This window comes from Myxine glutinosa, chromosome 5, assembly GCF_964187855.1.
Source record: "Myxine glutinosa chromosome 5, kmMyxGlut1.1, whole genome shotgun sequence".
NCBI classification, from domain to species: domain Eukaryota; kingdom Metazoa; phylum Chordata; class Myxini; order Myxiniformes; family Myxinidae; genus Myxine; species Myxine glutinosa.
In genome coordinates this window covers 4,673,292-4,700,261 of record NC_136265.1, presented here as the reverse complement: position 1 = coordinate 4,700,261, position 26,970 = coordinate 4,673,292, and the positions used below count along the sequence as shown (strand labels likewise).

Genomic DNA, 26,970 nt, shown 5'->3' with positions numbered 1-26,970 from the left:
TAAACACGAGGTTTTGCGTTAGAGCGGTGTATTTTGTTAGCAGCATCGTCCTCAAGGTTCTTTTTTTTTCTTTTTTTTATTTATAATTAAGACGTATTCTGTTATTTTAAAACCACAAAAGTGTGTATTCGGTTTCCCCGTTTCATAAAATGTATCGTTTGATACGTATAATGCTTTGAAACTGTTTTTTTTGTTGTTTTTTTCCTTTTACCTCAGAAGAGATATCATTATCAACATTTACCTCAGCGAATGTCAATCGCGGTGTCAGTATTTGATGAACTTATAAAGACTTAGGTGACTTATAAGTGTGACAAGCATGTGCACGGGATTCTTCCCAGAAGAATGAGTGGTCGCATTAGCTTGTATGACTGAAAATGCTCGAGTTTTGTTTTGACGTTTGGGCCACTTTTACATGTTGTATCCCCAAGGAATGAAACGAACGTTTGAAGTCACACGTGCCTCAAAATACACTCACTTATATAGAATTGAACGCTGAATCCGAAAATGTTAGTGAAATTGCCTTGTTGTTTTTCAACATTATCTTCTATATATTCTAAATATATATCTGTGCAGTGTCTGTCTTGTGTTGTCTTGTCTTGTGTTGTCAATGAACTACTCCCTCAAACTTTTGTGAAACCGTACTATTCCAACTTGACCCACGGCGGGAGTATGCGCTCTACTGAGTGGCGTTCGAGTTCTAATAGTTTCCCCCTGTTCCCTCCAACTATCTCTGTGATGTCCCTCCACACAGCTGTTGTTGTTTCTTTGCTTTCAATGATGTTCTTTCTGTTCTGTTCACTAATGGGATTATTCGCTTGAGAACCATTCTCTCCATATTGAGGAATAATTATTTACCTTCAGGTGGATTCGTTCATTCAGCTTGAACTCCTTGGCGTAGGCCTGCAGATACTGGAACATGTGCGTGTGTGCGAGAAAGTTTGGAAAGTTCTCTGGAGTAGGGAAGTCGCTGTAAGCCATGAATTCCTTTGAGGAATTTGTAATTAGAGAGTAGAACACGTTTCCTCTGCCCTCCTCAACATTTTCCTGAGCAAAAGGGAAGATTTGAAAAGGATTAAGTGATGTAAGTGGTGTCTGTGAGTATTGCTTTCATGGATACATAATGCAGTTGTTGGAATAAGGAAAATACAGGAAAACAGTTGAAAAGTCAGGTCACTAATCAATTCAATATTACGCAGCAATACGTTGGGCGAATAGAAAAGGGAGCAAGTGTTTTTAGTTCCCTAAATTCCAAATTCCTGCCTCATCGGCCGGATCGTGATAGACTTGGGAAACAAACGTTTCCAGGCCTACACTCAAGAAGGTGGAAATATTTGTAGTAGTAGTAGTAGTAGTAGTAGGAGTAGTAGTAGTGGTAGTAGTGGTAGTGGTGGTGTTGTTACGGGTTCCTCTACGATCTCCTGGTCTCGGTAAACCTCCGAACCCGGAAAGGAGCCCCGGCAGAAAAATATGTTATTCTGTGTTAGAAATTAATAGTGAAACCACACAAATGATTATAAATGAACTGATATTGTATTAAAAATCACACACAAGAATAACGGTACAACAAATGGCAATTAAAAGTGCACTTCATACATCTTATGATGGTACCATCCGCTAAAGTCAGATAACTCACTGCATTCCCAGTGAGTGAAAATGAACCCTCCTCAATGTCTCTATAACTCCAATGGGGATCCCCTCCTGCGAGTAGTGATGAGACGATGAGGCGATTACTGAAGCGTAGGCAAAGCGCAGTCAGTCACGTGGTCCAAACCGAAGGTAAACTGGCAGCGGGATGGGAAGTCCCAAAGGCCCCCTCCAGACGTACACGTTCACAGTTCAATCAGCAAACCGCAGCGTAATTGGAGACGAAGCAGTCGCACATACACATCCCCGACAGACGGTAGGATGTTGGGGTAAAGCTGATGCGAAGCAAAACTTTTGTAGGTGTCCGAAGCGCGAGGTTCAAAATGGCCGTCAGCTCTTACTTGAGTCGATGCGACTAGGTGAGGATTCGTCGAAATCTCAGCGCCCAAACCTGACCGCAGATTTCTCAATTCCAGCGATAATTCCTATCGCCGGATGTCCTTTCAAGGAACTCAAAATTCCCTCGCGACTTTCGGTAGACCACGCTCGCTACGGAGCCTCACCGGCACGCGTCTTCTCCGACTTTTCTCGCCATGCCTCTTTTCCTCCTCTCTCTCCTCGTCTTCCGGTTCTCGATCCGGCTTCCTGTCTCTTTTTTACCATGAACGCTTTTAACCTTTTAACCACAATAACCGTTTCCCTTAAACAACAATAACCATAATACCTAGAACCAGAAATGTCTCAAGTGGATGAAAACCACAACCACGGAAGTGCCAAATCCGTAACACTTCCCCCCCCCCCCCCCCTCAAAAAAGAAAGTTTGAACACAGCAAAAACTTTCTTTGCAGGCAAAGTCTTTAAACAAACAAAAGTAAACTCACAACCCAAATCATCAATTCCCGTGAGCAACAATAATCAATATTTCTCAAAAATAAAGCAACAAAACTTCGAATAACCCACAGAGATTTCCCAAGTTAAGCAAATCTACAGCACTTTTCCCGGGAGGCCGAGCTGAAAGCTAGGTTCCAGGGTGGTTGGGTGGTGAGGCCTGGAAGTACTCACTACATGGACGCCTTTAGGAACGTGGAGTTCACGGTTAGTCCGTGCAGGAAAGTTCACTACATGGACGCATTTAGGAACGTGGAGTTCACGTAGTAGTAGTAGTAGTAGTAGTAGTAGTAGTAGTTGTAATTGTAGTCGTAGTAGTAGTAGTAGTAGTGGTAGTAGTAGTAGTAGTAGTAGTAGTAGTAGTATTAGTAGTTGAAATTGTATTAGTAGTAGAGTAATAGTGGTAGTAGTAGTAGTAGTAGTAGTAGTAGTAGTAGTAGTAGTAGTAGTAGTAGTAGTAGTAGTAGTAGTAGTAGTAGTAGTAGTAGTATTCGCTCTGTTAAAAAGGTTAACATTTTATCATTTCTGGGACACCAATAAAATCACCTTAATCCTTTAGGCTGGTGCTAGCTAAGTGGTTCGGGTGCTGGCTTGGGATCCTAGGATCCTGAGTTAGAATCCCGGTTATTTGTTGAATTAATTACAGGGGGGTTGGCTCAGCCTGTCGGCAAATTGAGGACCAGCTCACTGGTAATTGGGCCACCGTATCAGCGTCTTCCAGAGAAATGATGCAACCAGCAGCCACAGGCTACATCCGAAACAACAAACTTAATCCTTTCGAATGTATTGACATTCCTCCCAGAACTTTATTTATGTTGCTTAGCAACTCCCTTGCCCTTCACTGACTCATATTCAGGTGTCAGGGAATGTCCAATGACGAGGGAGGGAACTCCTATAACTCCAAGCCCGCTTTACTCCTATAACTCTTACCCCAACCTCCTCGCCTTCCCGAATACCCCTACGCTTACCTCCTCGCCGACCACCCCTCCCATCCCCCACACCCTCCTTCCCCCATACAACTCTCGTCTCTGGGTGGTGTTCATGCCTTTATTTAATTGCAACTAAAATGTGATAAGCTCTATAATCTCTTTCCCTGTGCCGAATTTTAAAATGCGCTTTGAACTTTACAGCAGTTCCCAATGCTAAAGGTCTTCATTTTTTTAATTTATTCTCTGACCATCTATGGACATGTCCGGGCGGATGGCACGGATGAGGTAAACCAAACACAAGACACATAAACTACAATGATTTACCTTCAAATTGAGTTCTTTGAAAGTGAAATTCAAGGACGAAATTAACAAAATTCAATTCACCACAGCGAGCACACAAAATGTCGGCCGATGCATCGTCAGCTGGAGCTCAACATGGTGGAATTTCAAACACGAGATTTGATTCGACGTTGGAAGGTTTTTTTTTAAGGTATACATTTTTAATAGGAAAAATTAATATAATTATTTATATCTAAATATCCGAACTGTGTTTTAATAGCAAATAACAAAGAAAAAAGAGCAATCAGTGATTGTAAACCCTCGCCAGGAGGTGTTTTCAGTGGTTTTTAATGCTTTTTTTTTTTTTTTTTTTAAATACTGAATCGAGGCTCGTGAAAGAGCTAACATTTATTTCACAAACAAATCAAACAGACAAACAAAATATATCAAAAGAGGGAGCGGAAGACAAAATGGGGAGAGAAGGGGAAGTACACAAAACACGGAAAGACCACCAACCTGCCTGGGGTGAGTGAGTGAAACGCCTTGGAGTTAGTTAGTTAGCTTCATCGCGGGAGATTCCAATGATTCTGAACGCTTTGGTTTCAACAGCGTGAAGATGGGCTAGGTGTGAGGCAGGAGCACCAGCCCAGAGGGGAGAGCAGTATTCCATTGAGCTGCGGCTGAAAGCCTTTTATGTGGTGAGGAGCTCATGTGTGCCAAGGAAGGACTTTGCACGACGGAGGATGCCCAGTCGGCGGCTGGCTATGGAGGCCAGATTTGAAATGTGGTTTTCCCAGGAAAGATCATGGCAGATAGTGAGACCCAAAAACTTGAGTGACAGAACTTCTTGGAGAGGATTATTCAGAAAGTGGATGGGAGGGTTGTCCACTCGGTCTTTTCGGAGAGACATCGTAAGAGTGTGAGATTTATCAGCATTGAAAGACATATTCCACTTGTTTGCCCAGTCTGTGATTGTGTCCAGGTCTGCAGAGAGTGAGGAGGCTGCAGACTGCCGATCTGAGGGATGAGGAATGGAGCGACAGAGAGTAGAGTCATCAGCAAAGAGATAGAGAGGATTTTCAAGAGAGTCAGAGAGATCATTGATGAAGACCAGAAAAAGCACAGGGCCCAGAACACTGCCTTGGGGAACTCCAGCCTGAACAGGAAGAGGAGATGAGAGAAACCCATTCAGGGCCACACGTTGACTACGACGAGAGGAAGTCCGCCAGCCATGCGTGGAGATTTCCATGGATACCAAAGGAGGGGAGTTTGGTGAGCAGAGCGGGGTGCCAGACCGTATCGAAGGCACATGATATGTCAAGGGAGACAGCTCTAATTTCCTGTTTGGCATTGAGGACCTCCATCCATTGTTGAGAAAGCAGAAGCAGCATGTCCAGAGTAGAGTGACCAGGTCTGAAACCAAATTGATGATCAGAGATCAAGCCATTGGAGAAGAGGAAAGATTTCATATCCCAAGCAATGATGGATTCCATGACTTTGCTGATAATTGGGAGAAGGCTGATTGGTCTGTAATTGATAGGATCTGGTTTTGCACCTTTTTTGTGCAAAGCGGTGTTGTTGGCTGATTTCCAAGCAGAAGGCAGATGACCTTGAGCAAAAGAGAGGGTGAAGAGAACAGAGAGAGGGAGTGAAAGAGCGGAAGAACAGGATTTTAGGACCCGTGGGCTGATGCCGTCAGGTCCAGTTGCAGATTCAGAGTCGAGGGTTGACAGAAACTTTTCCACCTTGTCAGTAGGAAAGGACACAGAGTCCAGGAGCAGCTGGGTACGACTGGGTACGGTGGGTACAGAGAGGGATGGGTTTGGGACACAAGATTTAGAGGCAAACAGAGTTGAGGCATTCAGCTTTTTCACGTGCGGATTCAGCTGTGTAGCCGTTTGAGGTGAGGGAGGGGATGGAGGGGGAACAAACACCAGAAACAGATTTGACCAGATGCCACCAGGATTTGGAAGAGGGAGACAGATAAGAGAGTTCGGTCTTGAGAACGGAGAGATATTGTTTCCTGGCTTCTTGAGGGTGGACACACACTTGTTTCTGGCTTTGTGAAAGGAAATGAGATTTCCTTCCGTTGGATTTGCTTTCCAGGAGACGAAAGCAAGTTGTTTCTGGGCAACAGCTTCACCACAAGATTCTGTGTACCATGGACGGGAGGAAGGGTATGACAACTGAAGACGAGATGGGATAAATCTGTGCATGAGAGAGAGCAATTTACTTTGGAAGAATTCCCAGGATGAGTTGATGTCAGAGGTGGTAGAGATGGGAGACCAGTCCAGATGATCGATGGCTGCTTGAAGACCGTGCCAGTTGGCCTGAGTGAAATGCCAGACTCGTCGACGCTGAGGAGGCTCTCTGAGAATGGTCAGAGAGATGTCCACTTTAACAAGCACATGATCAGATGAGCCGATTGGAGCAGAAGAAGAGCAGCAGACATTTTCAGGGAAGTTAGTCATAACCAAGTCTAGAAGAGAAGATGCTCTGTTGACTGAGATCCAGGTCGGGAAATTGACAGATTGTGTCAGTCCCAGTGAGTCGCGGAGTCCTTTGCTGAAGAGCCATGGCTGGTGAGAGAAGTACCCACACCCAGCCAACTGGTATGGTGACAATTGAAATCACCACATATGAGGAAGAGAGAGTTGGGATGGGTAGATAGAAGTTGGTCCATATTATCAGACAGCGAGATGTAGATGGAGTCATCACTGTTTGTTGGACGGTACAACACACATATGAACAAAAGGTGGGAGCGAAGGGGAATCCGTAGCCAAAGGTATTCCTGGGGGTGAGGTGGAGAGAGGGCAGTGCAGGGCGAGTGAGGAAGAGTTTTTTTTTTAATAAAGATAGCAACCCCACCTCCAGGACGAGGCTCAGGTCTATCATACCAGAGGAGGGAGTAACCTGGGAGAGATAGCAAGGAATCAGAGACATCATGAAGGAGGTAAGTTTCTGTTAAGCAGATCATGTCTGGTTTGTCAGAAGCAACCTGTATGGAGAGATCAGTCAAGTTTGAGCGAAGGCCCCGGATGTTTGAGGTCGATACCGTTTATGAAGAGGAAGGGGGAGCATCGGATACAGAACAGGGGGGGGGGGGAGGGGTAGGGTTAGATGTGGAAGAGGAGGAAGTGGTAGGGAGAGCTGTTGAGGGTGTGTCAGAGATTTCAGAATAGCTTGGAGAAAGGGAAGAATGGGGCAGACAAAAGGTTTGATGGTGATTGGGTGAGGCACAGTGAGGTGTTATTTGAGGAGGGGGAAGAGCGAGGCAGAAGGTTGTGGGAGATGAAGGTGAAAGTAGGAAGGGGGAAGAAGTGGGGAAGACGCTTTGAGGAGGAAAGGTGAGAGGGCAGTCTAGGAGGGGAGGAGCGAGGGAGAGTCTCGGAGGGCAGGAGTGTGGGGGGAGTTTAGGAGGGAAGGGGCAAGGGGGGAGATTTGAAAGGGATGGGTGCTGGGGAAGATTTGGAGGGCAGGGGCAAGGGGGAAGATTTGAAAGAGATGGGTGATGGGGAAGATTTGGAGGGAGCGGTGATGGGGAAGTTTTGGAGGGGAGGAGTGATGGGGAAGTTTTGGAGGGGAGGGGCAAGGGGGAAGATTTGAAAGGGGATGGGTGATGGGGAAGATTTCGAGGGGAGGGGTGATGGGGAAGATTTGGAGGGGAGGGGTGCGATTGGATTTTGAAAAGTGTACGATTAATGGGAAACGAACATTTATTGCAAAATGAGTTTCTTGTGACCTTCGAGTGAAAAATACGTTTGAGGATGCTGAAGGAGGGGTGGAGTGCAGGAGAGTTTTGGGAATGTAGAAAAGAGGAACTGTAAGAGATGGAATTTTTTTTGGGAATGAATAGATTTGGTGAGCAAGTCGAAAGCATCCTTTTTAGAAGAAGAAGAAAAAGGTGTTACAATATACGACAGAATACAGTTCTTCAGGGGAAAGTTTAAACATTTTTAAATTGAGCAGTGAAAACTATCTGGGGAAATGGAAAATGGAAATGGGGGTGAAACACGTGATCGAAGAATGAACGAATAAATAAGAACGACGAATAAGCGAATAAAAACAGAGAAGGAAATATTTTTGTTTTGGTTTTATTTTTTTGAGTTGAGATTTTAAACAAGGAAGTGTGGGGTGAAAGTCTGGGACAAAAACATAGAACGAAAGTAATTGCAGCGCAATCGATGGACCGCTGAGAGAAAAACAAAGCCTCAAGGTCGGACACGGTAGCCTACTACTACTAGGCCTCAAAATACGCGACACGAATTAACCGACGATTTTGTATACATGTATGAAAAAGTAACACCGAGAATCTTACTAAAGACACACTATAGTTACACACACCGAAAGATAGATACAGTTTCGACAAAAACAATTGTGAAAAATTACTTAACTTCGAAAGCATGAGTGCATGGACAGCTTCGAAAAGACGTGACCTCCAATCTTGCCATGCTCCAATCTTGCCAATCTTGCGCATGCGCTTTTGTGTTAAAACAAATATGGCGGCCGACCCACGTGACCGATGACGTCATCATTATTTGTTTTCTAAACTAATTTATTCCTAGATTATGCTCAAGAAATTTCATATTGATCGGATGAAGTTTTGTACTTGTCAAATTATGATGTCATAATGAAAACACCTATGACATCATCATTAACATATCTTATTTCCCATGGAGAGTTCTTTATAATGAGCCATGTCTCAATTTTTTCTTTGCAGCGCTTTCGGAGATATGGAGGTGCAATTTTTTTCGGTTTTTCCAATATGGCGGCCGAACCACGTGACAGATGGCGTCATAATTATCATTAAAAATTTATACAGGTGGAGTTGCACCTAAGGTGAAAATTTCCTGTCAATCGGACCAACGGTTACAGAGAAAATCATATTTATTCTGTGCGGACAAACAAACAGACAGACAAACAGACAAAGAAACAGACAAACGGACTCAAATGCAACACCCTCTCCTCAGACGAGGATAACAAACAACCGGGGGTGAAACATCACCTCATTGTCCAACCTCAACCAAACATAACCCTCATTCACCTTTGGTGGCAAAGGCAACAACAAAACACCAGCTTCCACCCACGTCCCACAATCCACTGCACCAAAAACACATGGTGCAGCACCGAACCAATCATCGACCCTTATAACCTACACCACTCAACAGCAAAACACCAGGTTCCACCCACAATCCACTGCACCAAAAACACATGATGCAGCACCCAACCAATCATCGACCCTTATAACCGACACCACTCAACAGCAAAACACCAGGTTCCACCCACAATCCACTGCACCAAAAACACATGGTGCAGCACCCAACCAATCATCGACTCTTATAGGCCATGGGCCAGGTAGGGTCAATTTGCACCCCCCCACACCCCCCACAACCCTCCGACCTCGTGTTTTTCTGGACCATTGGGGTCCCCTGAAGTGGAAATCAACTGGTAACAGTTAATAAACTGGGTCTCACTGTCCATTTGCGACCCATATTTGATGGTACCCCTAAAACACCGATTTTGTCTTCGATGTCGCGCCAAAGTGAACCAGTTCATTGGACTTCATGGTGGAGTTTCTGCTCTGACATGCGTTGTCTACTATCTATGGGACCTTATGTAGAAAGGTGTGTATCTTTCTAAATCATGTCCAATCAATTTAATTAACCCCAGGTGGACTCCAATCAAGTTGTAGGGACATCTCAAGGATGATCAAAGGAAATTTGATGCACCTGAGCCTAATTTGGAATGTCATAGCAAAGGTGTTGAATAATTATTGACTCAAAACATTTCAGCTTTTCATTTTTATCAATTTGTAAAAATTTCTATTTTTTTTATTTTACATTTTGACATTATTGAGTATGTTGACATACACTACATGGCCAAAAGTATGTGGACGTCTTCGGGGTATTTTGGGTCTTTGGGGTATTTTCGTTATTTTTGGCCTTGGGGGAATTTTGGGACTTTCAGGGTCTTCAGGATTTGTTGGCTCTTCGGGGTCTTTTCAATATTTTGGGTCTTTGGAGTCTTTTGGGCCTTCGGGGTCTTTTTGGTGTTTGGGGTCTTTTGGGTATTCAGGGTCTTTGGGGTCCTTTGGGTCTTTGGCGTATTTTCAGTGTTCGGTTTTTTGGGGGGTCTTTGAAGTTTTTTGGGGTCTTTCGGGTCTTCAGGGGTGTTGGTGGTCTTTAGGATCGTGGGGGACTTAAAGGGTCATCAAAGGTCTGAGGGGTCTTTTGGGTCTTCCGGATATTTGGAACCTTTGGGGTTTTTTCAATATGTTTGGTCGTTGGGGTATTTTGGATCTTCGGTGCATCTTTTTGTTATTTGGGGACTTTTCAATATTTGGGGTCTTTTGGGTCTTCGGGGTTGTTTGGGTCTTCAGGGTATTTTGTGTGTTTTGGGTCTTTGGGGTATTTTGGGTCTTTTTGGTCTTTGGGGCATTTTGGGTCTTTAAGGGTCTTCAGCATCTTTTGGTTATTCGGGGTCTTTTCAATATTTTGGGTCTTTGGGGTCTTTTTGGTGTTTGGAGTGTTTGGGTTTTTGGGTTCATCGTGTTATTTTTGGTGTTCAAGTTTTTTTTTTCGGTCTTTGGAGTTTTCTTTTTCGGTCTTTGGAGTTGTTTGGGTCTTCATGATATTTTGTGTCTTCAGGGTATTTTCAATATTTGGGGTATTTTGGATCTTCGGGGTCTTTTTGGGGTTCAGGGATTTTTCAATATTTGGTGTCTTTTGGGTCTTTTCGGTGTTTGGGTCTTTTGGGTCTTTTCAATCTTTGGGGTATTTTAAGTCTCAGGGTCTTTTGCGTATTTTGGGTAAATGGGGTTGATTGGGTATTTGGGGTATTTTCAGTCTTTTTGGTCTTTGGGGTCTTTTGGTGCCACTGGTCCTTTGGGTCCTCGGGTTGTTTTGGGGAATTTATGGTCCTTGGGGTAATTTGGGTCTTTTGGGTCCTCTGGGTACTTTAGGTTAAGTATTTCAGGTTACAATTGTGGGTGGCATCAAGTCAGCTGTTCAACCAATGGGTGTAGAGCGGATATACATACATACATATATATATATATACAATATACATACATACAGAGAAACAATTGCCCCATTTATATATATCGATTGTTTACATTATGGATCAGTATCCGTGCCAACTGAATGTGTCAGCGTTAGGCAAGGGCGTTGCTTAGTAACAAAAAAACAAACTTTTGGGATGAGTGAGTGATGAATGCGGTTTGTAAGATCCCAAATTTGGGATGACCATCACCAGGTGGCGCTACACGGTACACATTTACGAGTACATAAAGAGTTTACACCCCTCTCCCGGTCTCCCAGACCCCCGAATGAGGCCGCAGCAACATAGCCTATGTTACCCCCCAGACAAAGTTGTATTTGTACCCCGAGTAAAGTATAAAAGCGTTTACAACTGGAGTAACCGACGTTGCCCAAGCGTGAAAGAAACATTAACATACAGACTTGGCATTTAATATGGAATATATATTTTTTCTTGACTTGGGTTTCCTTTCTGAACTCAGTATATCAATCTGGTGAGTTTATTTTACGCTTCGGTGATTTCTTTGTTTAAAGAACTATGTCACTGATTGTCTATCGCAGCAAGAAGTCAATAACAGGATTATATCACAGGTGGCGTGACAAAATGTACGGACAGGTACATTTGATGATTGGCTTCACAATCGGGTATATAAGGGTTGTGCGTTCTGTATTAGTGGAAAACAACTGCTGCACGTCAACAAAAGTTATTGCTGCTTCCTCTGGAGATGGTCTGTCAACTCGACAATGCTGTTTGTCATGGAGTGGTGGCTTTACGATATTCCGGCATAAAACAGCGTGCTGTTGCTCGGTAGTATGGCATCACTCAAGGTCAGGTGTCAAAGATCCCGAAACGAAATGCTCAGAGGGGTGTCCCTACTCCAATATCGAGGCCAGGACGTCTCGTCTTGTTGGATCTCGCGAGATATCGGAGACGGTGGGAGGGATTTTCGAAGCTCCACACGGTCTCCACGTTTTTCGAAGTTAAGTCTGTTCACAATTGTATTTTGTCGAAACTGTATTTATCTTTCGGTGTGTGAAGTTATTGTGTGCAACTTTGGTTGTTTCTCGGTGTTTATCTTTCATAAATTGATCGTCTGTTTGCCGTGTCGCGAGCAAGGCCTTTGCCGCGTCGCGAACGATTTGAAATCGAAGTTAAGTGATTGTTCCCATTTGTATTTTCGTTAAAACTGTATTTATTTATGGTGTTGTACGTATATTGTGTCCCGACGAAGATTTTTCGGTGCAAATCTTTCATACCTGTATTGAAAATCGTGTTAATTCGTGTCGTGTCTTGAGGCCTTGTACAGTGTGCACTGTACAACCTTGAGGCTTTGTTTTTCTCTCAGTGGTCCGTCGTTTGTGATCCAATAACTTTCGTTCTCTGTATTCCCAGTCTTTTCACCCATAGCCTACTTCCTTGTGTAAATCTCAACTCAAAAAAAAAAAAAAAAAAAAAAAAAATTTCCTTCTCTGTTCTCATTCGTTTATTCATTCTTATTCGTTCGTTCGTTCTTCGACCACGTGTTTCTCCCCCATTTCCCCAGATAGTTTTCACTCATTAACCTTCAATGTTTACACTTTCCCCTCAAGTTATGTATTCCGTCATATTTTATAACACCTTTTTCTTCTTCTTCTTTAAAAGGCTGCTTTCGACTTCCTCACCAAATCAATTCATCCCCAAAAAAATATCCATCTCCTATAGTGCCTTTTTTCTACATTCCCTAAACTCTCCTGCACTCCATCCTCCATCCAGCGTCCTTAAACGTATTTTTAACTCGAAGGTCACAAGAAACTCATTTTGCAATAAATGTTCGTTTCCCATAAATCGTACACTTTCAAAAATCCAATCTCACCCCTCCCCTCCAAATCTTCCCCATAACCCCTCCCCTCCAAATCTTCCCCATCACCCCTCCCCTCCAAATCTTCCCCATCACCCATCCCTTTCAAATCTCCCCCCTTGCCCCCTCCCTCCTAAACTACCCCCTCACCCCTCCCCTCCAAGACGCCCCCTCGCCCCTCCCCTCCTAGACTCCTGCCTCACCCCTCCCCTCAAAATCTCCCCCATATCCCATCCCTTTCAAATCCCTCCCCTTGTCCCTTCCCTCCCAAACTCCCTCCTCACCCCTCCCCTTCAAATCTCCCCACCCTCATTGCTTCTCAATTTCCCCCCTCTCACTCCCCCTCCTCAAAGCGTCCTCCCCGCTTCTTCCCCCTTCAAACTCTCACCTCCATCTCCCCCAACCTTCTGCCTCGCTCTTCCCCCTCCTCAAATAACACCTCATTGTGGCTCACCCTATCACCATCAAACCTTTTGTCCGCCCCATCCTTCCCTTTCTCCGAGCTATTCTGAAATCTCTGACACACCTTCAACAGCTCTCCCTACCTCTTCCACCTCTTCCACATCTTACCCTACCCCTCCTCCCCCCTGTTCTGTATCTGATGCTCCCCCTTCCTCTTCATTAACGGTATGGACCTCAAACATCCGGGGCCTTCGTTCAAACTTAACTGATCTCTCCATACAGGTTGCTTCTGTCAAACCAGACGTGATCTGCTTAACAGAAACTTTCCTCCTTTATGATGTCTCTGATTCCATAGTATCTCTCCCGGGCTACTCCCTCCTCCGGTATGATAGACCTGAGCCTCGTCCTGGAGGCGGGGTTGCTATCTTTATCAAAAACTCTCTTCCTCACTCGCCCTGCACTGCACTCTCTCCACCTCACCCCCAGGAATACCTCTGGCTACGGCTTCCCCTTCGCTCCCACCTCTTGTTCATATGTGTGTTGTACCGTCCACCAAACAGTGATGACTCCATCTACATCTCGCTGTCTGATGATATGGACCAACTTCTATCTACTCATCCCAACTCTCTCTTCCTCATATGTGGTGATTTCAACTGTCATCATGCCAGTTGGCTGGGTGTGGGTACCTCTCTCACCAGCCATGGCTCCTCAGCAAAGGACTTCTGCGACTCACTGGGACTGACACAATCTGTCAATTTCCCGACCCGGATCTCAGTCAACGGAACATCTTCTCTTCTGGACTTGGTTATGACTAACTTCCCTGAAAATGTCTGCTGCTCTTCTTCTGCTCCGATCGGATCATCTGATCATGTCCTTGTTAAAGTGGACATCTCTCTGACCATCCTCAGGGAGCCTACTCAGCGTCGATGAGTCTGGCATTTCACTCAGGCCAACTGGCACGGTCTTCAAGCAGCCATCAATCATCTGGACTGGTCTCCCATCTCTACCACCTCTGACATCAACTCATCCTGGGAATTCTTCCAAAGTAAATTGCTCTCTCTCATGCACAGATTTATCCCATCTCGTCTCCAGTTGTCATACCCTTCCTCCCGTCCATGGTACACAGAATCTTGTGGTGAGGCTGTTGCCCAGAAACAACTTGCCTTCGTCTCCTGGAAAGCAAATCCAACGGAAGGAAATCTCATTTCCTTTCACAAAGCCCGAAACAAGTGTGTGTCCACCCTCAGGAGAGCCAGGAAACAATATCTCTCCGTTCTCAAGACCGAACTCTCTTATCTGTCTCCCTCTTCCAAATCCTGGTGGCATCTGGTCAAATCCGTTTCTGGTGTTTGTTCCCCCTCCATCCCCTCCCTTACCTCAAACGGCTACACAGCTGACTCCGCACGTGAAAAAGCTGAATGCCTCAACTCTGTGTTTGCCTCTAAATCTTGTGTCCCAAACCCATCCCTCTCTGTACCCACCATACCCAGTCGTACCCTGCTGCTCCTGGACTCCGTGTCCTTTCCTCCTGACAAGGTGGAAAAGTTTCTGTCAACCCTCGACTCTGATTCTGCAACTGGACCCGACGGCATCAGCCCACGGGTCCTAAAATCCTGCTCTGCTGCTCTATCTCACCCTCTCTCTGTTCTCTTCACCCTCTCTTTTGCTCAAGGTCAACTGCCATCTGCTTGGAAATCAGCCAACATCACCGCTTTGCACAAAAAAGGTGCAAAAACAGATCCTAGCAACTACAGACCAATCAGCCTTCTCCCAATTATCAGCAAAGTCATGGAATCCATCATTGCTTCGGATATGAAATCTTTCCTCTTCTCCAATGGCTTGATCTCTGATCATCAATTTGGTTTCAGACCAGGTCACTCTACTCTGGACATGCTGCTTCTGCTGTCTCAACAATGGATGGAGGTCCTCAATGCCAAACAGGAAATTAGAGCTGTCTCCCTCGACATATCACGTGCCTTCGACACGGTCTGGCACCCCGCTCTGCTCACCAAACTCTCCTCCTTTGGTATCCATGGAAATCTCCACGCATGGCTGGCGGACTTCCTCTCTAGTCGTCGTCAACGTGTGGCCCTGAATGGGTTTCTCTCATCTCCTCTTCCTGTTCAGGCTGGAGTTCCCCAAGGCAGTGTTCTGGGCCCCGTGCTTTTTCTGGTCTTCATCAATGATCTCTCTGACTCTCTCGAAAATCCTCTCTATCTCTTTGCTGATGACTGCACTCTCTGCCGCTCCATTCCTCTTCCCTCAGATCGGTAGTCTGCTGCCTCCTCACTCTCTGAAGACCTGGACAAAATCACAGACTGGTCAAACAAGTGGAACATGTCTTTCAATCCTGACAAATCTCACACTCTTACTATGTCTCTCCGAAAAGATCGACTGGACAACCCTCCCATCTACTTTCTCAACAATCCTCTCCAAGAAGTTCTGTCGCTCAAGATTTTGGGTCTCACTATCTGCCATGATCTTTCTTGGGAAAACCACATTTCCAAGCTGGCCTCCAAAGCCAGTCGCGGACTGGGCATCCTCCGTCGTGCGAAGTCCTTCCTCGGCACACCTGAGCTCCTCACCACATACAAGGCTTTCATCCGCAGCTCAATGGAATACTGTTCTCCCCTATGGGCCGGTGCTCCTGCCTCACACCTAGCTCGGCTTCACGCTGTTGAAACCAAAGCTTTCAGAATTATTGGAATCTCCCGCGATGAAGCTATCTCTGAGGGCCTTTCACTCACTCACCGCAGGCAGGTAGGTGGTCTTTCTGTCTTCTACCGACTCCTCTCCGGCCTTGCACCCCCAGCTCTCTCTGTGCTCTGTCCCCCAAATATTCCTACAGGTCGCACAAGATCTGCCAGCAACCCTCTGATGGTTAAACTGCCGAAATCTCGGCTCTCTGCTCACCTTCACTCTTTCATTCCTCTTTTCTCCCGCCTCTGGAACAAACTCCCTCACTCCCTTCAATCCCACTCCTCCCTCCAGGTCTTTAAAACAGCTGTTCACCACCATCTCTTATCTTCCCCCATCCAAAACCTTGATCTTTTCTACCCCCACTAATTCACCCCAGATCCACCTTGTTTGAAATTACAACTTCTCTCCTGGAAGTCCTGGCAGTGTCCATATGTTTTATACCTCTCCCACCGCCCCCTTCCCATGCCCCCCCCCCAAAGCCCTCGCCCTCTCTCAGATCTCTCGATGTCTCCATGTCTCTCGGTCCCTGCTCTCAAATGTTGTGTTTGTGTCCTTCCCCCTCTCTCCCCATCTTGTCTACCGCTCCCGATGTTATATGTTTTATGTGTCGGTTTGTCTTTCTGTGTGATTAATGTTCGCTCTTTCACGAGCCTCGATCTTGTATACAAAAAAAAAAAAAAAAAAAACACAAGGAGGGATGATCGCCAGCTGCACCGGTTAGTCCGCAATGGCCGTACCAAGTCAGCTAATCGGCTTAGGGCTGAGTAGCAGCAACTGACAAATGTGCCTGTATCCAGAAGGCTAGTCCACCAACGACTGGTTCAAGCAGGCTATCGTGCCAGGCGTCCCCTGAGAAAGCCACGCCTGACCAGACAACACTGCCAGGGCCAATTGTAGTGGGCCAGAGAGCACCGTCAATGGCAGCCAGGACACTGGAATCACGTGATCTTCAGTGACGAGTCTTGATTTCTGGTCTATCGTCAAGATGGCCATGTCCGAGTGCGCAGACAAGTGCATGAAGCCTACAACGAAGATTGTATGGTGCCAAGAGTCCAAGCTGGAGGTGGTGAGGTGACCGTTTGGGCTGCTTTTCATGCAGGGGGCAAAACTGACCTGATTGTTCTGAATGGAAACCTGAACCAGTTCAAGTACAGGGCCATTCTGGAAGAAACATTGCTTCCATTTGCTCGTGCAGCCTTTCGAGGACACTTTGTCTTCCAAGATGACAATGCATGGCCTCATCGTGCTCGCATGATCCAACACTTTCTTGCTGACCGTGGTGTAGAGCATATGGAGTGGCCTGCCATGTCCCCGGATATGAATCCGATAGAGAACTTGTGGGCAGAATTAACGCGTCAAATCGACAACTTGGACCAGCAGCCGACCTCTGTGCGTGAATTGCAGCAGGCTATTGTCACTGCATGGCAAGCGATTCCTGTCCAAACCTTGGCAAATCTCGTGAACAGCATGCGCCAACGTGTACGTGCTCTCCAGAATGCTCGTGGGTGTTACACGACGTAAGGAACTGTAAATTTACTGTCCGTAATCCCAGTCGTAATTTAACTTTTGTTTTTGCTAAAAAAAAATTTGGCTAATGTGAAAAATAAAGAAATACTTCTGGAAAACGTACAGAAGTTTAACACAGTACTGTCCATGAATTGAGTTCGATATCAGTTTACGTCACTTTCAAGGATCAATTTATTTGCTTCGAAATGTCAAATGTGGTTTTTGTTTCTTTTAAAGATCACATTAACAAAATCTAGAATAATTTCAACATAATTCCAATGAACTTTTGGTTCTAAGTCATCTTGAAAAGTAAGTTCACCCCCACAAAAAAAAAAATTCCATATTAAATGTCAAGTCTGTATTTGAAATGAGGGCAAATATAATGGAAAAGCAATTACCGTACATCCAAATCAGAATCCATCACAAATGTCGGTTCTAAGAAAGGCCCTCGGACAATATGGAATGGAAAAGCATCACGTTTATCAAACAATTTGGCACTCACTCCCAGGCACCCAATGACTGACCTTTGAAAGTTTGACGAAGATCTGTTCAGCCATCCTTGAGAAAAATGGCGGCACACACACAGACATCTCTCTTATATAGTAGGTGTGAGTCACAATATAGGCTAATCCAGATTGTTGTTTTTTTTGAGGAGGTGGAAGGTGAGGTGATTGGAGAAGACGAATTAGGGTGAAAATGAAAGCCTGAAGACAAAGAAGACTTTTTATTTTACATTATTACTCGGGTAAATAAAGTGGCATCACAGACCATGCGTGTGTGGCGCATGGGGTATTGGAAGGGACAACAACAAAAATGACGAAAATCAATTTGATGAAAAACAAAATTTTGGGTTACAAAAAAGAAAAAAACAACCAAAGAACACCTCCAGAGTACCTACGTGTACTCATGTGCACCTGCCACCTTGTTTCCCCAAACTCTTCTTCTTCAGTATCAGAGCATACCTGAATGGCATCTACAACCTTTGAGCGATCTCAAATTGTGTTTTGGCGCATTGTTCAGCTCGAGGCAGCAAAGCCATTTTATGTTGATTATTGAACTTATTAATGTTGTACCTGGTACTTCCACAATCCTCCCATGTCATCCCCCATTTCAAAGCACGTGGGTTCGAGTCCTTCATCGAGGCAGCATTTGATGGTTGTGAGGCCACTCAATCCAGCTCCGATAATGCAGACTCGCTTCGCCATGGTCTCTAGAAACACAATGACGGTCTGTATAAAATTCCACCTGTTTCTCGTCCTTCACGCAAGGAAGGACATTTCACACACACACAAACACTGTAGGCCAACCTTTAAAAAGTCAATGTAAACAATAATGAAGCATGACATTAAAATTATAAGATAGGAACAAACTTATTCTATGTACTGTTCAAGCAAATCAAGTAGCGGCGCCCTGCTGGACTGACATAACCTGTGAGGTGCTCCGCTGAACTGACATAACCTGTGAGGTGCTCTGCTGGACTGACATAACCTGTGAGGTACTCCGCTGGACTGACATAACCTGTGAGGTGCTCTGCTGGACTCACATAACCTGAAAGGTGCTCCGCTGAACTAACATAACCTGTGAGGTGCTCTGCTGGACTGACATAACCTGTGAGGTGCTCTGCTGAACTGACATAACCTGAAAGGTGCTCCGCTGAACTAACATAACCTGTGAGGTGCTCTACTGGACTGACATAACCTGTGAGGTGCTCCGCTGAACTGACATGACCTGTGAGGTGCTCCGCTGGACTGGCATAACCTGTGAGGCGCTCTAATGGACTCACATAACCTGTGAGGTGCTCCGCTGAACTGACATAACCTGAAAGGTGCTCTGCTGGACTGACGTAGCCTGTGAGGTGCTCCGCTGAACTGACAACCTGTGAGGTGCTCCGCTGGACTGACATAACCTGTGAGGTGCTCTGCTGGACTGACATAACCTGTGAGGTGCTCCGCTGGACTGGCATAACCTGTAAGGTGCTCCGCTGGACTGACATAACCTGTAAGGTGATATGCTGGACTGACATAACCTGAAAGGTGCTCCGCTGGACTGACATAACCTGTGAGGTGCTCCGCTGGACTGACATGACCTGTAAGGTGCTCCGCTGTACTGACATACCATGTGAGGATCAAATAACAGTAGAAGCAAAGACGTAGTAAAAATACTGTTCAGGTAGTATGATATGCAAGGGTCGACTTCAATTTGTGAACCTTTCCTGTGAAATGGAAATAGTGTAACCTGAAATGTCGGTCTTAGAAGTTTTATCATTCTTCTAATCGACCATCAAACCTCTTTGTTTTGACAAAGTTTCGTCCATGTAGTATATGGGGTAAATTAACCCCGTGGGGGCGAGGGGGTACATCGTGGTGCATCCGACAAACCTCCCCCCCCCCCTTGAAATTAGGTCCGTTTTTCCTTCTTTTTTTTTTTAACGGACTGCCGTAATACTTTGTTTTGACAATGCTTGGTCCATGTTTTAGATGGGGTAAATGCAACCCCCTTGGAGGGGCTTTTCCGGGTGGTCTGAGGTGCAGACACACCAGCTGGGGGGGGGGGGGGCAGCTGACGAACCCTTTCTGAATGACTTAGGCTGCGTAAGAAACTTTTAGGGGTCAAACCTTCTGGGGAAAATGGTGTGAAATCTACCGTCACGAGCTCTTAAACTATAATAGAAAGGGAAAGTAATAATGAACTTGGAAACACGAGAATGCCATTCGGCCGATGGGGCCTCCACTCTGTAATCACAACATTCCTTACATCTATCAGGTTAGCACTTGGTTTCAATGGTGGGATAAGGTGGTAAGGGGGTGGGAGGGTCGGTTTGGGTTTGGAAGTAACACAAAAGGGGCCACACAATGACATCACCAACTTCATGTATTCTGCAACGTTTTTTTTTCTGACTCACTTACTCACTTACTCACTTACTCACTCATGTAAATGTTGAAACCCGAAGCCAGGATTCCTGAAAACAACACACAGACGTACAGTTGAGGCCAAAAATATTGGCACCCTTGCAATTTTTTCAAATGCACTATTTTTTCCAGAAAATTGTTGAAATTAAATAATATTTTGGCATGTACATTTGTATTTCATTGGTTTGCAGTGGAAAAAAACAAAAAAACTGAAAATTTTACTAAATATTAGCTTATTCCACACAGAAATCCTAAAATTGCCCGGACAATATTATTGGCACCTTTTAGAAGTTGTTAGGAATAATTAGATTTTAAGCAGGTTATACTCCTTTACTTTGGAATTGAACTTACCTGTGGTGATTTGCAGGTGCCTGCAATATAAAAATCACTCATTCAACCAGTTTGATAAGAGAAAAGGAGTCATTCTGATGTTTTGTGTCACTGTGTGTACCGCAATGAGCATGGAGAAAAGAAAGAACACCAGAGAATTGTCTGACGAGGTCAGACACAAGATTATAGCCAAGCATGGACAATCTCAATGCTACAAGTCCATCTCAATGACCTCGGATGTTCCTGTGTCCACCATATATAATGTTATCAGGAAGTTTAAGGCCCATGGCACTGTAGCCAACCTCCCTGGACGTGGCCGCAAGAGAAAACTTGATCGGAGATTGCAGCGAAGGATTGTTCGAATGGTGGAGAAAGCACCTCGATCAACTGCCAAACAGATTCAAGCTGACCTTCAGACACAAGGTACGACAGTTTCAACTCGCACCATCCGTCACCAACTCAATGAAAGGGGGTTCAATGGAAGGAGACCCAGAAGGACCCCACTGCTGAGAAAGCCCAATTGGAGTTTTCAAAGCACACTTGAACAAGCCAAAATCCTTCTGGGAGAATGTTCTGTGGACAGATGGGAACAAATTAGAGCATTTTTGTGAAGCACATCATCTCTATGTTTACAGAAAAACAAAATGAAGCCTTCAAAGAAAAGAACACCTTCCCTACAGTCAAATATGGAGGAGGTTCAGTGATGTTTTCGGGTTGCTTTGCTGCCTCTGGCACTGAGTACCTTGAATGTGTGCATGGCATCATGAAATCAGGAGATTATCAAGGCATTTTGGAGCGCAATGTTCACCCAGTGTCAGAAAGCTGGGTCTCCGTCGAAGATCATGGGTCTTGCAGCAGGACAATGACCACAAATAGACTTCAAAAATCACCCAAGAATGGTTCAAGACCAAATGTTGGACTGTTTGAAGTGGTCAGCAATGAGTCCAGATCTAAATCCCATTGAACACCTGTGGGGAGATCTGAAAACAGCATTTTGGAGAAGGCACCCTTCAAATCTGGGAGAACTGGAGCAGGTTGCACAAGAAGAGTGGGTCAAACCGCCAGTAGAGAGGTGGAGGAAGCTCATTCATGGCTAAAGGAAGTTTTACTGCTTTACTGCAGTTACTGCAGTTTACTCTTTACTGCAGTTATGATGTCCAAAGTCTGTGCCACCAAATATTAAGTCGAGGTTGTCAATACTTTTCGGCTACGACTGTATAATTTGCAGTTTTAACAAATTTCTGCATGATGTGGTCACTTTTTCCTTTGTATCATGTTTGTCTACCCAGTAAGGCTCGTTCTTTAGTTCATCTTTTGAAATTGTGCAAGATGATTTTATGCTCTGGCATAGTGAGTTGCACGTCGGGACGGGAATAGACAAAGAATTGTGGTCTCCACAACAAACTTTTACACAATCAATACCAATCCAAACTGAATCAACTGATTAAAATGGAAATATACTAACGGAAGAAGATGACACCTCGAATTCGCGCTGTTTTGAATGATATGGAATGAATACCTCGAATTGGCAGTGTTTTGAGCAATGTGGGATGAATAACTTGAATTGGCTCTGTTTTGAGCAACGTGGAATGAATAACTTGAATTGGCTCTGTTGTTAGCAATATGGGATGAATACCTCAAATTGGCTCTGTTTTGAGCAACGTGGGACGAATACCTCGAATTGGCTCTGTTTTTAATAATGTGGGATGAATACCTTCAATTGGCTCTGTTTTGAGCAATGTGGAATGAATACCTCAAATTGGCAGTGTTTTTAATTATGTGGGATGAATACCTTCAATTGGCTCTGTTTTGAGCAATGTGGGATGAATACCTCGAATTGGCTCTGTTTTGAGCAATGTGGAATGAATACCTTCAATTGGCTCTGTTTTGAACAATGTGGGATGAATACCTCGAATTGGCTCTGTTTTGAGCAATGTGGGATGAATACCTCGAATTGGCTCTGTTTTGAGCAATGTGGGATGAATACCTCGAATTGGCTCTGTTTTGAGCAATGTGGAATGAATACCTTCAATTGGCTCTGTTTTGAGCAATGTGGGATGAATACCTCGAATTGGCTCTGTTTTGAGCAATGTGGAATGAATACCTTCAATTGGCTCTGTTTTGAACAATGTGGGATGAATACCTCGAATTGGCTCTGTTTTGAGCAATGTGGGATGAATACCTCGAATTGGCTCTGTTTTGAGCAATGTGGAATGAAGACCTTCAATTGGCTCTGTTTTGAGCAATGTGGGATGAATACCTCAAATTGGCTCTGTTTTGAGCAATGTGGGATGAATACCTCGAATTGGCTCTGTTTTGAGCAATGTGGAATGAATACCTTCAATTGGCTCTGTTTTGAGCAATGTGGGATGAATACCTCAAATTGGCTCTGTTTTTAATAATGTGGGATGAATACCTTCAATTGGCTCTGTTTTGGGCAATGTGGGATGAATACCTCGAATTGGCTCTGTTTTGAGCAATGTGGAATGAATACCTTCAATTGGATCTGTTTTGAGCAATGTGGGATGAATACCTCGAATTGGCTCTGTTTTGAGCAATGTGGGATGAATACCTCGATTTGGCTCTGTTTTGAGCAATGTGGAATGAATACCTTCAATTGGCTCTGTTTTGAGCAATGTGGGATGAATACCTCAAATTGGCAGTGTTTTTAATAATGTGGGATGAATACCTTCAATTAGCTGTGTTTTTGGCAATGTGGGATGAATACCTCGAATTGGGTCTGTTTTTAATAATGTGGGATGAACACCTCGAATTGGCTCTGTTTTTAATAATGTGGGATGAATACCTCGAATTGGCTCTGTTTTGAGCAATGTGGGATGAATACCTCGAATTGGCTCTGTTTTTAATAATGTGGGATGAATAACTCGAATTGGCTCTGTTTTTCGCAATGTGGGATGAATACCTTCAATTGGCAGTGTTTTTAATAATGTGGGATGAATACCTTCAATTGGCTCTGTTTTTAGCAATGTGGGATGAATACCTCGAATTGGCAGTGTTTTTAATAATGTGGGATGAATACCTCGAATTGGATCTGTTTTTGGCAATGTGGGATGAATACCTCGAATTGGCAGTGTTTTTAATAATGTGGGATGAATACCTTCAATTGGCTCTGTTTTTAGCAATGTGGGATGAATACCTCGAATTGGCAGTGTTTTTAATAATGTGGGATGAATACCTCGAATTGGATCTGTTTTTGGCAATGTGGGATGAATACCTCGAATTGGCAGTGTTTTTAATAATGTGGGATGAATACCTTCAATTAGCTGTGTTTTTGGCAATGTGGGATGAATACCTCGAATTGGCAGTGTTTTTAATAATGTGGGATGAATACCTTCAATTGGCTCTGTTTTTAATAATGTGGGATGAATACCTCGAATTGGCAGTGTTTTTAATAATGTGGGATGAATACCTCGAATTGGCTCTGTTTTTAGCAATGTGGGATGAATACCTCGAATTGGCAGTGTTTTTAATAATGTGGGATGAATACCTTCAATTAGCTGTGTTTTTGGCAATGTGGGATGAATACCTTCAATTGGCTCTGTTTTTAATAATGTGGGATGAATACCTTCAATTGGCTCTGTTTTTAATAATGTGGGATGAATACCTCGAATTGGCAGTGTTTTTAATAATGTGGGATGAATACCTCGAATTGGCTCTGTTTTTAGCAATGTGGGATGAATACCTCGAATTGGCAGTGTTTTTAATAATGTGGGATGAATACCTTCAATTAGCTGTGTTTTTGGCAATGTGGGATGAATACCTCGAATTGGCAGTGTTTTTAATAATGTGGGATGAATACCTTCAATTACCTGTGTTTTGAGCAATGTGGGGTGAATACCTCGAATTGGCAGTGTTTTTAATAATGTGGGATGAATACCTTCAATTACCTGTGTTTTGAGCAATGTGGGATGAATACCTTCAATTAGCTGTGTTTTTGGCAATGTGGGATGAATCCCTTCAATGAGCTGTGTTTTTAGCAATGTGGGACGAATACCTTCAATTAGCTGTGTTTTTAGCAATGTGGGGCATGTTAACACATCCAAGATATGAAAATCGAATGTTTTTCGCTCCAGTTTATAAGTTGCAGATCTTACAAATAGTTTCTCTTCCACTTGGAATCACAAAATACGACTCTGGCCTTGCCTAGCAACCCATGAGAATGTAAACAATCGTTCAGAACGTTCTTGACATCAGCAGATTTCATTTGCCTTTTTTTTTTTTTTTCAATTTCAATTTTTTTTTTCATTTTTCATAAACTAACACCTTACATAAAGTTATGTCATGTTTAGCCCAAAATTAACATAAACTAACACCTTACATAAAGTTATGTCATGTTTAGCCCCCAACTTACCTTAAACTAACACCTTACATAAAGTTATGTCATGTTTAGCTCACAACTTACCATAAACTAACACCTTACAAAAGGTTATGTTGAAGGAGCTCAGGCTCCCACGTCGATCGGAAGAATGGACGCGACAAAAAGCTGGAATTCGTCCGAGTTGCTTTATTCAAACAAAACACTCAGGTACTCTGAAAAGCCCGTTTCTCGGGCAGCAATATATATACACACATTATCCAGGAGCGTTTGCCCAGGAAAGGCGAGAGGGGGCGTGGCCGAGCATCCCGACCGAGGCCTGGCAAGTCGAGCGCGGGCCTGCCCGGGCGTCCTGGACGAGCCCGGCATGGTGATCGCTCCGCGTCCTTGATAGGTGCAAGGCGATTGTGAAAACCCAGCGGTAGCCGCTACACACATCCCCCCAGAATCGACTTGCACCGGCAGGGTCAATTTGAGGGGGGTCCTGATGACCCGGCCGAAGCGACCCCTGGTGGGTCGTGGGGGGGGGGTCCGGTGTGGTGGTGGGCGGTCGAGTGGGGGGCACCGTGGACGGGGGGCGGCCTCGCCGCGGCGGAAGGGCCACCCGTGGTGGTTGGTCGACGTCCACGTGCGCCGGCTTGAGGCGGTCCACCGCAATCCGGTCCGACCTGCCGCCGATGTCGATGACGAACGACTTGTCGTCCCATTGCAGGACCCGGAAGGGCCCGTCGTACGGCAGCCGGAGTGGCCCCCGATGTGCGTCGTGACGCACAAAAACATACTCCGCTGTGCGAAGTGCTGGTGGGACGTAGGACTGGGGGTCACCGTGGTGGGATGTTGGCACGGGGGCAAACCGTCAGGCGGCCTCCTGGAGGTCCGAGCGCTGGTGAGCTGCGGACCAGGGACTGGTAGCGTCGGGCACGAATTCGCCCGGGACGCGTCGCGCCTGGCCGTAGACAAGCTCGGCGGTGGATGCCTGGAGGTCCTCCTTGGGGGCCGTGCGGAGGCCCAAAAGGACCCACGGCAGCCGGTCGGCCCAACCGCCGTCTTGAAGGCCGGCCATGAGCGCGGCCTTCATGGAGCGGTGGAATCGCTCGCACAACCCGTTTGCTTGGGGGTGGTAGGCCGTAGTACGGTGGAGCTTGACCCCCAGGTTGTGGGCGACCGCGCCCCACAGCTCGGAGGTGAACTGTGGTCCGCGGTCTGACGAGATGTCCGCTGGTGCGCCGAAGCGGGCGACCCAGGTGGCGATGAAAGCCTGCGCCACGTCGGCGGTGGTGGTGGAGATGAGGGGAACGGCCTCCGGCCACCTGGTGGTCCTGTCCACCATGGTGAGCAGGTGTGTGAACCCCCGTGACGGGGGGAGGGGGCCCACCAGATCCACATTGACGTGGTCGAAACGTCGTTCGGGCACAGTGAAAGGTGCCAGCGGGGCCTGGGTGTGTCGGTGGACCTTGGCCCGTTGGCAGGCTGTGCAGGTGCTGGTCCAATCGCGGACGTCCCGACGAAGGCTGTGCCAGACGAATCGCGCCGACACCAGCTTCTGGGAAGCTTTCCGGCCCGGGTGGGAAAGGCCGTGGAGGGAGGCAAAGATGCGGCGTTGCCAGGTGACGGGCACGATGGGGCGAGGCTGGCCTTGGGAGACGTCGCAGAGCAGGACAGTGTCCGCGAAGGGGATGTCGGCCAGGCGGAGGCCCGTGTGCGCCGCCCGGAGGGGAGGGCTTGCACCGTGGTGTCGGTGGTTTGGTCCGCCGCCATAAGCGCGAAGTCCACGCCCAGGTGGACCGCGTTCGCGCTGGCCCGGGAAAGACAGTCGGCCACGGCGTTGTTTTTGCCGGCGATGTGCCGGATGTCCGTGGTAAACTCCGACACGGCGGAGAGGTGGCGCTGTTGGCGGGCCGACCACGGCTCCGTGACCTTGGCCATTGCGTAAACCAACGGCTTGTGGTCGACGAACGCCGTGAAAGGTCGGCCCTCCAGGAGGTGGCGGAAATGGCGGACGGCCAGGTGTAGACCGAGGAGCTCACGGTCAAACGTGCTGTATTTGAGCTCGTTCGGCCGGAGCTGCCGGCTGAAAAAAGCGAGTGGCTGCCAAACCCCGTTCACCCATTGCTCATGTACGGCGCCCACCGCGTAGTCGGAGGCATCCGTGGTGAGGGCGATGGGAGCGTTGAGCACCGGGTGAGCGAGCAGTGTTGCGTCGGCGAGGGCCCGCTTTGAGCTTTGGAAGGC

The 26,970-nt window shown here is 45.9% G+C and overlaps 1 protein-coding gene across 11 annotated transcripts in view; it reads right to left on the bottom strand.

Annotated features, from left to right (window-relative positions):
- Positions 1-26,970, bottom strand: part of LOC137428021 (flavin-containing monooxygenase 5-like) — a 126,761-nt gene that overhangs the window by 89,751 nt on the left and 10,040 nt on the right. For 3 of the 11 annotated variants that reach the window (XM_078777510.1, XM_078777512.1, XM_078777516.1), the window contains exons 2-4: positions 20,090-20,122; positions 18,237-18,373; positions 856-1,044 (exon numbers count right to left, since the gene is read on the bottom strand). In XM_078777510.1, the coding sequence (XP_078633636.1) occupies positions 856-1,044; positions 18,237-18,373; positions 20,090-20,093 (330 nt within the window). In that variant the 5' untranslated portion in view covers positions 20,094-20,122. Of the gene's footprint in view, positions 1-855; positions 1,045-18,236; positions 18,374-20,077; positions 20,123-26,970 lie in introns of all 11 variants that reach the window. The other 8 variants (XM_078777514.1, XM_078777517.1, XM_068117932.2 and 5 more) reach the window with 3 other exon arrangements.